Here is a 17346-nt window from a genome sequence, read left to right as displayed (position 1 = left end):
CTGATGAGTCAACAGGTGATGAAAACCATTATTTAAAGGCTAGACTGGTAATCTGAAAACAAATGAGCTGCTTCTGTCTATTAAAAGGAAAGGTAAACTCCCTTACACCATTTAATTTATAATAATTGTCTTGCTCACTAATATTTAATGTTTATAGCTTAATGATTGAGCTGCACACTGAATGTCAAATAGTGCTAGTTCTTTCTAATTGCTGGGAAAGTAAATGAACCTGCCCTTTAGATAACTATCAGGTAAGGGCTGCAATTGCAGCTGTTGTGCCTTGCAAATCCTGGCTGATTCAGAAAGGCAGCTCCTCTGGCTTAGGAAGATTTAAGCAGGTACTACACAACCCTTCTGCTTCAGGCCAGGGCTACCAACCACTTTGTACCATGCAGCATGACAGCCCTGCCTGTACTGTAGCACCACTGCGGGACTGCTTAGGCTCTGGTTTAGTCTCGTGAATCATAAAGCTTAGTTTTATCACTAGATCAGGGGTGTCCAACTCATTTTCACCAGAGGCCACATCAGCCTCGTGGTTGCCTTCAAAGGGCCAGATGTAATTTTAGGACTGTATAAATGGAGGAGTAGTTAGATCCTACGTGGACACCCGAACAAGTCAGCGCGTACACTACCAGTGCATTAGCTTCTCTGTCCATGCTCTTACAACGCATGTAAGAGTACTTAGTTTTCAATGACTAGCCACTGATAATAAATAAACAAACATATTCTTATAGAAAATTGTTTCTCGAATGCTATGTATTTACACCTACCTCACCCTGCAGAAATTTTTCATGTATCCATGACCTAAATCTTGAAGGACTATTTTAGATGATTACTTAAAACCAAATATTTTTTTTCAAATCCCTATACTTTTAGAACACTACATACCAAGTGAGTACACAAATTTTACTCTGGAGAAATTAAGATATCCCAAGATTACACAATGCTTAATATAGCTGAAATATTTCAGATTACATAGAATTAGATCAAGACTGTGTGCACTAAGTTACCATCTAAATTCATATGTAAAATAAATGTTCTTCTCACAAGGTTTTAAAAACGACATGCCACTCTTCCAAAGGTAAAAAGAAAGTGACTAAGCTTAGACACTATCCCTATTCTAACTGAGACTACCATTGATTAGTGGCCCACATCCATTTCTGCTGCACCCTGACTCATCATTAATGTACCCTCGGTAGGCTACGCAACCCTACCTCTAGACGTGTGTGTCTTTCACTCTGGGAAGAAAGCAAGGGAAAATATCTGTATTTTGGGAAGGAAGATTCAGTGAAAAAGGGAGGGTGTCAGGAGTTTACCTGAGATAAAATTTGAACATTTTAAACTGCTCCTAATAGACTCACTCAAGCGTCTAGCATTTCATCAGTGCAAACACATAAGTGATTCCTGCAACACATTACTCCACTGTATCACTTTAATGTATGAATATCAACAGAATTACATGTAACATAACACAGAAATTATACAGAAAATAAAAACACTACATAAATCTTAGAGACAAGGCTTAGGCGTACTTGCTCACTAACTGTGTTAGGAATCTACTTGTAAACAGCCAATAGAATCTGTAATATACGCTTTGGGCATTTTGACAAGCCAAATACCATGTATTAGGAAACATTTAGTTAGAAGACACAGCTATTGAACTATTGTACAATTACAGCTAAGGACCATTTATCTGTATGAGAAATTATAAGGAATTGTAAATTACATTAGGATTTCAGTTCTTAAACTCCATAAAATATTCTTTTGCAATCATATTTTCTTGAACTTAACAGATCTGTTTCATCCATGATGCAATTTTTAACATTATGTGATGAATACAGTGAACATTTTCTTCCCTGGGAATTTCAAAAATAGCACACAGATCTAATACACCTGTTAAAATGTCAGTCCTTCAGAAAAACAATAGCCTTCCCTTCCCAAGTTCATTCAATTATCTATTCCATTTCGGAACTGTCAAAGTGAAGACAAGATAGCTTAGCACAGTGCTGAGCCTCCTCCCACCGTCCCGCACTCGGTCTTGGAGGGACTTCTACATTTACCATACAACAACACATTCCTGTCACAGAGATCATCAGTAACATCTGCAAAGAAAAAAAAATCTGAGCTCTGAGTCAGGCAGAATGAGCTCTCGTGAAAATGTTTCAATCGACTTCAGTGTTAAATAACGGCATTCCTTTGACTCAAATCCAAACCTTTTCACAAAACCCAATCTGAACTTAGTATAACAGAGGAAATCTTTTTTCCTTGAAAGAAAGAGGCTCTTCAAGAAATGTGCAAAAAAATTGCAGTCAAATTACTAGCAGTTCCAGCAATCAGTGTTAGAATCTATTGCTTTTAATTACTCTGCATTAGAATTCAACAAATTAAAGCTTTGCTGCCCTATAGTCTGATACTTCAGTACCAAAACCAGGGTAGTTAGAACATATTGGAAAACACTTCCTTTACTTTTTGAAAAGTGCCAAAATACTTAATATCTCAAAATGACTCCCTGTAGTGCACTTTAAAAGCTATCTGAATATAAATTTCCCTCTGCTAACCATAGAAGGAAACCCCAGCTTTCTCAAAAACACTCAGGGGAGTCAGCCATGTAGCTGCTAATGAATTTCACTGGAAATTGTGGAAAAGTTCTGAAAAGCTACTGAAACATTTTCAGATGCTCGTAAAATCCTTATCAAAACACATCAGCATGAGACATCTTACCTGTATTATACCATTAAACAAATTATCTTCTGTCAACATCTCTCCAAAGAATGGCACTGAACAAGAAAGCATATCAACCTTCATCCAGATAAATTGTCTATGTATGTTTATTACGTATATCAGCTACAAAGATTTCTCCACTAGCCAACCTTCTAAACCTACAGAAAGCAGTTACGCTCACCCATGCAAAAACACAGTAACAAAAAAATGTTACCACTTTCATACTTACAAAGTCTTGTCGAATGTCATTAAAGTCCTTGCCATACTTTTCCAATGCCTCTTCAAATAAACTAGCTTCTGATGCTGACCACTCTTCCATTTCATCTCTGCACAAGACAGGCCCTCCAACTGGCACTAGAACACTGATGGCACTGCTCAAATCATAGTTGTGTTTATGCAGCGTATCCATTGCATGAAACTAGTAAAGAGAAGGAGATAATAAAATTTGTTTAAATAGACAGCAGTCCATTTTGGTTAATGCAAATTCAATGTCTTATTTTCTATAAGCCATGCTAGAAGCCAGAACCAATGCTAAATTTAGAATCTAACCTGATACCATATGCTTTCTGCTGTGGAACTGGTACTTTAACTGCTGCTCCAAATATGCTCCCAATTAACATGGGAATATCTGAAAGAATAACTACTATAATGACAAATACGTCTTTTCTTAACTTAGAAGGAAGTACTTTGCCAAAGAGCAAGAGAGAAGGGTTTGAAAAAGCTGAGGGGATAGGAATATGAGAACAGACAGACACAATAACTGAACCATGGCAGGGGGCTCCTCTGGTGCCTCATTATAAGACACGTCTTTCACTAAGCGTAATGGAACTTAATGGATCATTTGCAATGGAGAAACATTTATATGGAATTCAAACACTAAATGTATTCCTTTATTAGCAGCACTGCACATACACTTTCAAACAAGAAGAAATTGCTATAAGGATGAATCTATTTTATTAATCACTGAACACAGGAAGACGGATGCACGATGTGTGGGATTTATTAGAAATTCTTAATCCAACGAAATCTTCATAAAATGAAAAATCTTAAACTAAATAATCATTTCGCTGGAAAAAAACAAAACCAAACCCAAGCATCTAATGTGAGCAGAATTGTGTTGGTAAGGTCGTATCAGGGAGTGTGAAACAGGGATGTTACTTAAATAAAATATGCAAGTCCAACCACAGTCTGAGGTAAATTCGCATTTCATTCACTAGCATCTACAAATCTTGGGAATTAGGAATGTTGGACAATACACCCCTCCCTCGTCTCCTCAGTACCTCCTTATGGACCCATGATGCATAACTTTTCTAACCTCTTATTTAACTTGCTGATATTGTCCATTCTCACAAAGTTTCGTGTAACTAAATTGCAGGAGCTCTACAGATATAAGGCAGTACTGTAACTATTTTAAACTGATCTGTTAGCTTCATTGAGTGTCCTCTAGTTCAAATAATCAAGTATATGACGAGCAGCAGATCTACTTTAGCATTAACTATCACCTTCATGATTCTGTATACAAATACTTAAAATAATAAGCAACTACTGCTAATGTCTTTGTAAATTTATCAATTTTACAAACACCAACACTCAGAAAACACACAGGATTATCTACAATACACACAGGCACCTAAAGGAGCACACAGGTATCTAAAGGAAAACAGATATCCAGACGACAGGGTAATAGGTATTGTTGAATTCACAGATGTAAAAAGAGCTGTAGGGTTTCTAAGAAGCCACCTACCAGTGTGATGTCTCGTGAAGCAGCAGCTGCACTCATGTGTAAGCTTGGTTGCCTGACAGAACTACTGCAGTCCAGGGCTCGAGCGAACGTGCCAACCGCTCTATGAAAGAGAAACAGCAGACAGTAAATGCACAGAAAGATTAAATCTAATTTTTAGTACCATATTCTATGTCATATCTATAAAAGCATTATTTTAAAAATACAAATCACATACTGTTACTCTTAAGATATCAAATCTTTGCTAATAAAGGACAATTTGATAAGGACAAATCACCAAGCACTGCAGTAAAAATTCTGACCTTCTCCCCCCAGAAGTAACCACCTACCTATAAAAAAAACAGCATGGAAACAAAAGATATTCAAGAGAATATTGATGTGTCAACTTTATATTAATTCTGAAGCCAAAGACCTTACTCAGTTTGGGTTTTGCAACCGTGACTATTATTTTTAAAATTAAAAAGGTAAAATACAGTTTAGCAAATCACAATTTAGAAAGGCGGTTCACTGTGTTCCTATGAGGAAATAAATAACATTTTGGTTACTTCAGTAATGCAGGTCCACTACTTCCATTAATAAGGCAAAGAAAGCATATTAATTTACTATTAAGTATCTCTAGAACTATATTTTTGTCACAGGTTTTATGTAATAATGAAAAACATGGCATCATTGAACTGGACACATTTTTCTCCAAACTTCTACCTTTTTCTTGTACCTTTTTTGATGTATTGTACAAGGCATTTATTAGACTCATCAGAGCAACAAAAGATAAGAAATAGAGATGAAGAATTAGTGTGACAGTGACTGTTCTAAACCACAAACTTTTCTTGGAAGCACATCTAAAATATAGCACACATGGTGAAGGGAAAGATGCCTAAGAGAATTTGACTAGGCTCTGCCTATCATAGAGGAAATAACAAAAGATTCAGTGACACATGAGAAGATTATTAATTATTAGGACAGAAGCTGCTCCTGCACCCTGAGTTGCATAATGACTCTTGAGGTGCATCACGTCACTATGATATCAGCAAAAACTATTTGTTGCAGTTACAACATAAGTCCTTCTAAATTCAAAGATCCAATTACTCATCTAAAATTTTTAATATAGTGTAAGCCTCTAGACTAAAGGACTGGAGTCTTATTCAGCATTTCACACAAGTTCTCAGTGTAGAATTACACCAATGAGGAATGTCATTGACAAAGATCAACACACAGAATGTGCCACCTTACTGTTTACTCTAACCCCAATATTCAACAATAATGTGACGTGTACCAAGAGTTTAACTCACTAAGGTACATCACTGGTCATGGAGAAACTGGTAATAACATCTGTTATTGCAATTTTATCTTGACTCTCAAAACACTTAATACTGAATGTATGTTTCAGTACTCTCTGTCAAAAACTTGTAAGACACAGTTAAGACTCAACAGCAGATCAACTCCAGATATTAACTGCTAAAATTTCTAGATCGGAACAAAAAAGTTATATTCAAATGTTGTTCCACAACCTTTATTCCCTCTTTGCAGAGATGACAAATATGTGAGAATAACACAGAAACACATGTTCTATTTTCTTTTTTAAAGTTTGGCAGTACATAAAACAGTACTGGTTCACAAATCAGTCCCAAGAATACGGTTCTATTGTGAACACGTTTCCTGATAGTCAGTCAAGCCCTCTAAACATGTTGGCATTGGTAAGGGCTGTAGCTAGACAGTCTTTCCTGGAATCCTTCTGTCACTGCTGTTCAAACCAGGAAAGCAGCATGTGGTGTGACTGCATATCCCTTCTGCTGCTACCTACTAGCTTCTTATCTTCCTTTTGCATAATTAACACTATTTTATTTTGGCCACACCTCTCAAATAAAATCAGAGTATGCTATGGAAATTACAGTGCTCTAACACATTAAGCTGCCTTCAAACTTTTTAGGCTGACTTCAGAGCCCAACCATATGTGAATTACGTTCACAATATGTGAAGTCAAAATTAAGACACAATATAAAGCTAGATTTATTTGGAGTAAGTGGCAAAGAGGTAAGAATTGATGCACTAGTAGACATCGCTTCCAGTGCTGCACTGAGTAGGAGAGGAATGTGCTGGAGCGTGGGGTATGAGAGCGCAAAAGAAATAAGAACCACCACAAGATGTGGGCAGTGTGCCATTTTGAGGCGGGGACAGAAGAGTGTCTGTTCAGTGGTTGTATCTTGAAATCAACACAACTTACATTTTACCTTTCCCTGGAAACCTGTGAAATACAGGGAATTTTTCAGACAATGCAAGTAAGTGTAGGAATGCTAGAGCATTTGGCTGTTGAATAGTAACTAGTCTCAAAACTTAACAGTGATATGTAGGGCCATGTATAACCTAGCTATGCAAGCCAAATCCAAATTCAATATTAACTTTAGAAACCATTAAAATACCTTAACTTTTGTGTTTATTCAATTAGAATACGGGTATGAGGAACACATTGATTAAAAGGTCAAACATTTCCTTTGTCATTTTTTTGTATGATTTTTTTCTAATACTACTAAGTAATTATTTTTAAAACGTTAAAATGAAAACCCAAATAACTAACCAATGCGTTTTCCCAGAAGACACACTACTGACTTCAACTACCTGCTACCAAAATAGAATTCAGTACTAAACCACTGCAGGCTGAACAGTCAGACCCTAACTACTAATTTTTTTCTTTTAAGCAGACTCTTTAACGTAAATGTTCCATTAAGTTGGTAGAATCCAAAGAATAGCTGTAAATTTTTAATGGAATCTATATTTAATTCAGTAATAACAGCAATAAACTCACACAGCCAGCTAGTCACAAATTAGTTATTCAGTGAGTAAATAAAGTATTGAGATTTCAAAGAGAAACCAACACTCCTCATGCCTCCCAAAATACACCACAGCCAAAAGGCAGGCAGACAGTGAATTACACAGGTGGCAGAGAGATGGACGAGAATGATAAACCATTGGTGATATCAGCAGAGAGACAACCCTGCACAGGCTGTATCAGCAAGCGGGTATAAGAGCTTTAAGGGCTAGACCAAATTACCTTAATTAGGTTTTCCTTGTTGTAATTATCTCAAAGACCAGAGCCAAGAACGTTCTCTCAAGGACTTAGAGACTGCAACTGACAACCGTACAAACATAAAACAAATCAAGATAATCCGCTACCAGGATCTAAGATGATCGAATAAATCCACTAATTCAGCAAAACTCAGCGATATCTGTGCCCCAAAAAACCTGACAGTGAACTCTGTAGGGATGGAGTAGCTCATCATCATTTTGTTGTGCCAGTGTGCCCTTCATTCAGGCAAAATGTCAGATTAGGTATCGAACACAGAAAATACATTGTTCCACATTTCTTATAACTCAAGTCTAAGACATTAAAGGAAGTAATTGTTCATTTTTTTTGCATAAGATTAGTATTGGTAGCCAATGAAATTATGAAGCAATAAACACAAGAGACTGTCATAACACATTTCTAAAGATTTAATTGCTTATCAGTCTCTAGTTCTGAAAAGGGCCATTATTTACCAAAGAAAATCTGGAACCACTGCAATTATACATGAGGATGAAAACAGTCACTCGTCTCCCCAGAAGCAACAGTGGTCCAGCACCAAATCACATGCAGAAATTTCTGCATTCAGACCAGTAACTCTGTTTTCTTCTACCCTGTATTCTCAAAATTTTCTCCAGCTAAGACAGATATCATTTTTAACCCAAGGATATTTATTATAAAAATCATTCACTTGTATACCTCGTTCCTCTGTTTCAGTGATACCAGATGAGTAGTGGGTAATACTCTGGACAAATCTGTTTAATGTGAAGCACCTCTTTGCATATATGAATCCACAAACTCACAATTTTTCCCACATATTGCAAACGAATGAGACCTACGTCTCACCTCAGAGTTAACATCTGTGAGGAAAACAACTAAATGGATCTTCGGTGGTTTCCTACATATTAGGAAGGTTTTTTGTGTTCTTTATTATTACACCAACGTTCCCCTTCACTGTGAGTTGGAACCCATCCTAAAAGATGACTTCTTAGACTGCTATCAATAATTGCATTTTACAAACAGTCAATTAATATCTGATTGCTCCTTAAGAGAGTCTTGTGACACTTAAAATCCTGGAAAAAAGAAAAAATAATTCTTCAGTGGAGACACATATCACCAGCATATTAATTAAAGCTGAAAATCCCCCTGAGATTTTTACTACTGGATAATGTAGAAGTCTGACATGAAGAACATTTACGGCAAAGTGAGTTCCACAAAACAAATTTTCCTTGCATTTCTAAGCAACTGTCCGTACAGTGCTATGCTTCATTATCATCACTTCAGATATTTAGAGTGCAAAGGGAGATGACATGATAAGCATGAGAAGTCACCTGCAACTATTCTTTCTCTGAAAGACTCTCCAAGTTAGGGGTAAGGGGCGGCATTACATGTTATGTCCCCTACACATCACAAGTAACCTTCAATTTCATTACTATATTAACAGAAATGGAACATACATAAAATCTTTATTATTCAACAAAAATAGAATCTGATATATACAAGTAGTTTAATTCACAGGGTATGATTTAAGTGATCATCTGTACTCCCATCCTGCAATTCACGGTTGGAGAAGAGAATTACAGCCCCTAAAAAGTAGGTCCATGAAAACGCTACTGCAGAACTTTTTTCTATATAGTGCGATAGAATTCATCAAGAAAAAAAGAAAAGAAAATAAATGAATTTGGTCAAGAAGAAATACAGTAACACAAAATGCACAAAGAAATAAATGTGTATTTTCCAAGCATGGTAGACACACAGAAACGTAGCATTTTTCATACTCATAGTAAACTTCATGTGAAAGTATTTTTATTTTTTATTTCCAAACCATCTGCTTACCACTAGATGCTGTAATTCACCTTGCTAGTGAACAGCTACTTTTGCTAGTGTAGCACTGACATCAAGATTTTTCACCATCTTTACTGCATAATTTTACATTGAAATTCTGTCACTAAATGTCATTACCTCTTTAACGAACTCCAACTCCTCTTACTTCTCACCACCTAAAGAGAATGCAGAGGCACAATAACATCATAGCTTTCAAACTAGTGACTTTTATGTATTTATTTTTATTGATGAGCTTTGAGAATCCTGTCTATTGCCACTGACTACACTGAATTTTCTTGCAAGAATAGAGTATCGAGCACATTTTACAATGTGTTTACATACTGTTCTCAGTTGACGAGTGTATTCTTTTCTTCAAGATGATAGAAAGATACACTGCTAGTTGGAGCTGCATTGTGTTCCCTTCCTCACTGTAAGGTAAATTCATGTAACAAATACACCTCCATATACCATGAGCACTTCTAATCAAATCAATAGTAGCAACACAAAATTAATATAATCACCATCCTGGAGAAAATGAAAAAGTGGAAATAACACAGCAAGGATCACGCTCTAATTCAAAATAACTAACACATGACTTTCCACTCTTCTCTGAGAAATACACATTATGTTAGCCAGAGGTATTGCAATGCCATTTTAATTTCAAAGAAATCAAGGAACAAAATGTTAAGGTAGAGATGCAATTCTTAAAGGCTATTTTAATTAGTCTTCAAAACTCTGTTTTAGTTGGAATTTAGCTGGGACTACAATGTCTGGAAAATAGCTTCATTTAGAGATATAATCCTTCCAGAAGACTATGTTGATAATCTCGTTAGATGAAGCAGAATAAATTAACTAACTTCTTAGCTATTTCACTGCATCATAAAGTACATAACTGGACCTAGAATGTACTAAAAACTTAGCAGGTAATGAATTATAGTCCAAATCAGCAGACAGATAGAAAATGGGGAAAAAAAAAAAAAAAAAAAAGGGTCACATCTACAACTCTTAGCATCTGTCCAGACTGGACTGCACAACTCCTACCACACTGAGTCTGGCCAGGAACATTTTTGGCTCCTTGACACATTTAAAACCAAAAAAATAGGCAAGACTATTACATTATACACACAATAGAAAAGTTTCTCTTTCCTAATACTATGCAACTTTGACCAGAGTTAGAACAAGAACATGAGATCTCACAAGAGAATGAAGTATTAGGAATGACAAACACCAATGACTGGAGAAAACACAGTGTACCTATACCAGTCTTTTAGTCCATATTAGCAATGAAGCTGCAGAGCAACTTTGTCTACTGCACTTTAACCAACATCAGAAGGTACCGTGTAGAACATAAACTGCAGTTATTTAGTCCACAGGATCAGATTAGAGCTAGCCTAAAAATAAAACCGCTCAAAATGTGCATAGTGTGGATGGTAGGTCTTCAGCACCAAACATTTCAACTCTACAAATCTACATCTACTGTACTGTACTATTTGCCAATGTGGACAGAACTAAACTGCTGGTGTGGCTTCTCAGAGCCCTGTTCTTGGAAGTCAGAAGACACAGAACAACTGTTGCCAATACATATGACAGAACAAAAATCAGTTGATGAAGCCATATCTTATTCGAACAGAGCAGAAAATGGTGTTGGAATTCTCACTGCCAGAGTATAAATGACAGCATGTTACCCAAAAAACAACTCAAAACCAGAATGCATTAGTCTGATGCCTCAAGCCTCTCCTAACAGATGCTTTTGCTATGTTAAGCAAGAACCCTTACCCAAATTATGCTTCTATAGTAGCAAAAAAGTACTTTCAAGATTTGTGAATCCACAGAGTCAAACAAGACTACTCTGAGAGCTCAAGGTTAAGGATCTTTCTACTCAAGCACTCTTACACTGTTTCCAAGATCTCCATGGATTTTTTTGGCACTGCTACCTCCAGTTTCTGGACACGACAGGCACATCCTTCCACAGTCATACCCAGCAAATTATTGCACACTAGGGCTTAGTGACAGGCCCAGACTGACCCAGCACATAAACCTAGAAAAAAGGCATCTCATTCCTGAAACAGTAAATAAACCTGCTAAGATAGGGAAAGCCACATGCCTGAGGCCAAATATAAATATTCTTGAAAATGGGCAACACAAATAGCAAACGAGAGCATTTGAACACATTCTAAAGAACCAACAAAGCATGTTTGTGTGACTGAAAAAGCTAAAGCCTATAAGGACAAAAGCAACTTTTCCTTCAGCCAGAGCAGACTGAAGAAACTGAGAAGAAACAGTCAATGCCTTTGATGCAGCATGTAAAAAAAGTCATGTGAAAATGCTTTTGAAACTTCATATAAAGATAGCATACACACACTTAATCAAAATCACATACAGGAGTGTATTTAGGAAAAAGTTCTTATTGCCAGAATTTCAAAGTGGCGAAACTAAACGTAACTTCCAGTAACCAGAGAAATGTCATTCTCACTGCAAACCCAACGGGCACAGTCAACGTCGAGGGAACTGCAGTTAGGCCAGCAGAGAGAGACATCTGAATGTGTGAGCACAGTTTACATCAACTCCGCTGGCACTCAAACAGCTTTTAATGGTCCAGTATAATGCAAGTATTTACCTGCAAGCACACAACATACTGAATTTATAGCTGCCCTGATCATGATCTCTAGGAATTGGTAAAAATCTGTCTCAGAAGTACTGAGTACAACTGAAATTTGAGCTTACAGCCTGTGAGTACAAGCGTAGAGGAGCTTCAAAAGAGTTTGTCAGTTTAAAAACAGCATACAAAAACAGAGTTTTGTGGAAGAACATCAATAAAGTGGGACTCGAGTAACATCTGATTACAGAAGGCCGTTAGTGATTGCCTACCACAAGATCTCGGATAGCTGCAACTAGTCAGCTATGACCAAGACCCATTCCCAGCATAACAGAAACTTTATTTACAGACATTTACCAACTTCTAAACAAATGCAGTCTTAGCCAGGGCACAGCATTGCACCAGATGACTTAAATAAGTAGAGAGAAGAGTGTTTTTCTCTAAAAATGTCATTTATTCTCTGTCACTTCCCAGCAGACTGCATACTGGTACACCCCTCTGGGGACACTTCACGGTGTACTACCTCAGCTCCCCAGAGTGGCTGCAAGATGGGGAGTGAAGGGATGCAAAGGCAATGAATGAACTCTCCAAAAATGCATATAATCTTCAGGCAGATGGTATTTTTAGGGCACCCCATAACAGTCTGCACAGACATGTCCAGGTATTATACTGCTGGTGATAGAAGTTGCCCCGTTTTATGGGTTCTGTTCTATGGAGTATCTACCAGGCATCTTCTGAACAGACACATGTTCACACCTATAACCCCCTGGCTCACTTGTAAGTACAACAGGGACAGTAATTTTTTACCACTGTATAGTAAGGATACAGCAGTACAAAGTGGGGGAGAAAGAAGAAACCCAGGTGGATCAGCATCTGAACTGTAAAACAACAGATCAGCAACCCATTTCACCATACGCATAAGCTAGAAAATATAGAGTAACTTCACCCTATTTCCTTCCTGAAATGCTTTATTCAAAAGAGAGAAAGAATAAACAACAAAACCTGGAAAGAAGGTAAAGGATTATTTGCCCAAGAAGATTTGAGACTAAGCTCTGCAACCAGGTTACAGCGAATACAGGAGATTAAGTGCTTCAGCATAAAATTCCTACATTAGCTGTGATTAGAAGTTCTCTGCCATCATTAGAACAGTACCTTTGTACTATATTTATAATTGTGAATTACCAGACAAGCAAAACATGCTGTATCTTATGAGTGTAGAGTTGTTATTCAGTGACAAGTCTACAGAGTATAGAAAGTGTCTTTTTTCTTGAGAAATTATTTTTAAAGTTTTTTATGAATTCCAAGAGCTTTGATGTTCCTTTCATAAATGTGCTTTATCATGTCAATTTATAAAATTGAGCCGGCCAGATTTTTTTCACTAATGAAATAGACCACTTCAAAACTTTTATTTCAACATTCACCCAAAATAACTGCATTGCACATTATTCAGTTTAAATGCAAATTGTGCAAGTTTTGCGTCCATTCTTTGTTAACGTTTTCTTTATTTCTACTCTTAACTTTTATTTTACACCATGAAATTCAAAGAGCTATAGTACAGGACTGAAACATTAGCACTGAAATCATGTTTTATTTACTCTGAGGGGAAAACAGACTGATGTCTACATTTAAAGTATCAAATTCTATTGCAACCTGAAATACAGGGAGTGTAGCATTATTCCAAAACTCACTCTCTTTTCCTCTCGTCTGTATTGGTAGCTTCAATAAATACGCAGAATGTTATGGTCTGATTTTCTTTTAGCTAACTGTGGGAAAGACAAGGGCTCACAAAATGGCAAACAAGTTGAGTAACATGATATAGGGGGATAAATAGTCAGTAGGAAATGAAATTTTTTTTATTAGAGGATTTTAATCTTACCGTGCTACAACTAAAAACTGGTCAATCTGACGGTCAGTAAGGGGGCTATCTGGATCCCATACTTTAACTTCCAGCTTTGCCTGTTCTCTGTCATCTAATTCTCCTGTCAAAAGGTAGATGGGACAAAACACTTATTACTTACAATGTTTTTCTCTGTGTATTTCTTGTACTATGTTTAAAAGAGACATTTGTACATTTTTAAACATACACACACAGTATTTAACAATCTGCAATTATCCATTTAAATTCTATAATGCAGCATCGGTAAAATAAATATCTTCCCTTAGTATCAGAATTTCAATTTAAGGAAGCATAGTATCAAAGACCGTTAATAAAATGTGATTATAAACTTTAAAACATAATTTAAGCAACCAGTGGTTTCTTTAAAGTGTTTCTCAACTATGTTAAACTTACTGTTTCACTTAAGCCATATTAAAATTAACTTTACCCTTAACCAGCTTTAGCAATTAAATTCTATATCATTTGTATTGTATGGCTCCAAAATAAAAACCATTATGGAAAAAATGCCGTCTACTACATTTAATTATTTTTTTCACTTATTGCTCTCAGCCACTACCTTATCTGTAACGTTAACACAAATGTACTATTAAAACTGCTGTGTATGTTGACTAGTTATATCCTCTTATAAAATAATATATAAAGCTACAGCACGAGAAAGTGACTACGTACTCCATCATCATTTCCCAACTCCATTTGTCTGAACAGAGGAATCTGCATACATGCACATGGCTGAAACAAGGGTGGCAGTTTCCAAAATTTAATTTGCCATCTATTCATTACTAAAAGAGTATGGTATTTGTACTGCTTGAAAGAACAGCCAAGTGTGAAGACGCTGCAATGATTCACGTTCATATTGAAGCCTAAGTCTTGGCTTGACTACTACACCAATAACTTCTCCTGCAAAATGAGAAACATTACAGAGGCTGATTACGTAGGCATCACATATTCTACTAGTATGAGAAGATTTACCTGTGGGATGTGGCCAACACATCTGTGGCCACAACTGATGGCAAGAGCAAAGTTAAAATCATTGTCTTTACTTGGTATTCTAGAATACAAGCATGTTCTTCCTTAGGTGAACACGTGAAATACTCCAGTGTTTAGCTGGCTGCCAGTACTTGTCTCTTTGATGAGCTACTACAGCCATTGCATTTCCTTTGAAAATCTGGGCTGTGTAGGTACCTCTCTGAAGATGACTTTAGTCTGTGCTATTTCTTACGGCTTAAGGAAAACAGCCAGCCTAAACATGCACGGTATCATCAAGACATGAAATAACCTGTATACTTGAGAGTTGGGAAACAGCCTGCAAACCACACACTGGCTCTTCTGAAATCTGATCATATATGGCATATTTCTCCCACACATTCATTCTGGAAGGAAATGAATATGTGGTACATATTTATCCCTACCAAATACACGTTAGAAACCGCACCATGCTGTCTGGTTGATGTTTCAGGAAGAAATCTCACAGTCCCATTCTCAGGAAAACAAAGTTACTTTCCTCTGATATGCAGGCGACAAAGAATTGCCTGCCTAATGGGACTTCTGCTTCTGTTTAAGCTAATTCACATCCAGTACTAGAGACAAACTTCATTTCTGGCAACCTCGGGTAGGATTTTAGGTCTACAAACTTATTCAATGGACTACACTTGTCAATACATTCATCTTTTCCATCTGCGGCAGACACATTGTGGGTGATGTTCTACATTTTATAAATAATCTCTGAGCACTTCATTTCAATCTGTTAATATGCAGTTTTTAAGTATCTTTAATGTTAACTGTTTCAGGACATCACGTCCTGACAATAATAACAACACTCAGGCAGGGCACTCTTCTCATAAAGAGACATCATACAAGCACAGCCCAAGTACCCAACCAAAACAGGTCACTTTCCTGAATCAAGTTCACAAAAAGATGAATAAAATTGCAATACTACATGTCTGTCTTCAATTAGAGGTAATTGAGGAATTGCTACTAAAAAATGTTGTTGTAACTCTGATAAAGAAAAATCTGAAATCTTGCCAAACAATATTTTACAATGGCAGTAGACATAAACAGAACATGAGTAATGGAATATCCATACCAAAATAAACTAAACACACATAATATTTGCAATATTATATATTCCTGCAACAATGGTGGACAGAGAGGTTTCCAGAAGATACATGATTTATTCCTTATACTGCAGACTCCAGCACCCAAACAAATCAGGAAGTTTTCCTTTGTACATTTTCACTGTTGCATCTGAGAAGTGTTATTTATGTGTTACCTTCCCTCGTCACCACCAACACATCAATTACAGCTTCTTAGAGGCGATAAGCGATTTTTTGAACGGCTGCTATGACATACCAACGTATCCAATTCATTTCGAGCACTGCTTATCATTTTATTGCAATCAATCTAATCCTGAATATTAATTTTACTGGAAAACATTAGTATACGGCCAGAAATATGCCTGGTTTTCTCCTCATCAATCATTCGATGCCTTACTTCTCATGGTTCGCTTTTAATAAAAAGGAAAACGTTGTTTGTGTTTTTTTTTTTTTAAAACATTCCAGATCTCAGTCATTTTAAACAAAAGAAAGCATGATCTGCCTCCCAGAAAACAGCTGTAAGAAAAATTTACAAAACAAAAGTAAACCAAATACAATTTTTAACAGCATGCAATTAAGATGAACTGCAAGAAATTAAAGATCTACTTAGTCTTTTAGACTTTACTTCCTGCAGATAAACACCCCCAAGATAATTAGTACATTACATTCAGCCTTCTTATAACATATCCAACTAAAAGAAAGTAAATTGCATCATTTTCCTAGAGTGTGATTCTTTTAATTTCACACATATCTAACAATGCTGCAATAGTGTATCCTTTTAAGAAACTGAAATATAAAATCTATAGAAGTTAGATTTGTTTTTGTTTGTTTGTTTTCAGGGAAACAATGCAAATTCTGCTTTTAATGAGAAACAGTTGATGAGGCAGTTGACTGAAAAATAGTCAGGAGAATGGTTTTTAGTGACTCCACTTGTCAGCTAAAATTTCCTCGTTTTGTATTTTGCGTAATTTTCACTATCTTTCAATATAATCGTTTGATTTCCCTTTTAAACAAGTAATTTAGCAGTCACTCCAATCCAAACATATAACCTAAACACCTGCAGTGCTCGGCTTTCTGAGTGAACCCATCTCACACAGTATGCAAAACAGAGGTAGCAGCTGCTGGATTCCTAATCACATCAGACAGAAAATCTGTGGTTGCAATTTTTTGGTCATAGTAAGAAGGCAGACACATCCATGGACAGCAGCTAGAGACCAGACCAACAGTTCGTGTTGCAGAGTTCCTCCTACTGTGGAAATTAATTCAGGCCTTAATACCATCTCTTGAAATCAGCCAGGAGTTTTGACTCATACATTAATTACCCAGATCACTAGATACCTAAGCACATAAACATGAAGGCCCTTTATAGATGCTTATATCCTTAACGCTTAGCATGTATCTAAGTAGTAAATTCAGTGC

The 17346-nt window shown here is 36.5% G+C and overlaps 1 protein-coding gene across 6 annotated transcripts in view; it reads right to left on the bottom strand.

Moving 5' to 3' along the window:
* MTA3 (metastasis associated 1 family member 3) overlaps positions 1-17346 on the bottom strand; it is a 131288-nt gene that overhangs the window by 65549 nt on the left and 48393 nt on the right. For all 6 annotated transcript variants that reach the window (XM_071806052.1, XM_065835383.2, XM_071806051.1 and 3 more), the window contains exons 7-9: positions 13814-13916; positions 4466-4565; positions 2951-3139 (exon numbers count right to left, since the gene is read on the bottom strand). In XM_071806052.1, coding sequence (XP_071662153.1) covers positions 2951-3139; positions 4466-4565; positions 13814-13916 — 392 coding nt within the window. The remainder of the gene's footprint in view (positions 1-2950; positions 3140-4465; positions 4566-13813; positions 13917-17346) is intronic.

This window comes from Patagioenas fasciata, chromosome 3 (assembly GCF_037038585.1).
Source record: "Patagioenas fasciata isolate bPatFas1 chromosome 3, bPatFas1.hap1, whole genome shotgun sequence".
Taxonomy (NCBI): domain Eukaryota; kingdom Metazoa; phylum Chordata; class Aves; order Columbiformes; family Columbidae; genus Patagioenas; species Patagioenas fasciata.
This window is presented reverse-complemented; position numbering and strand designations above follow the sequence as displayed.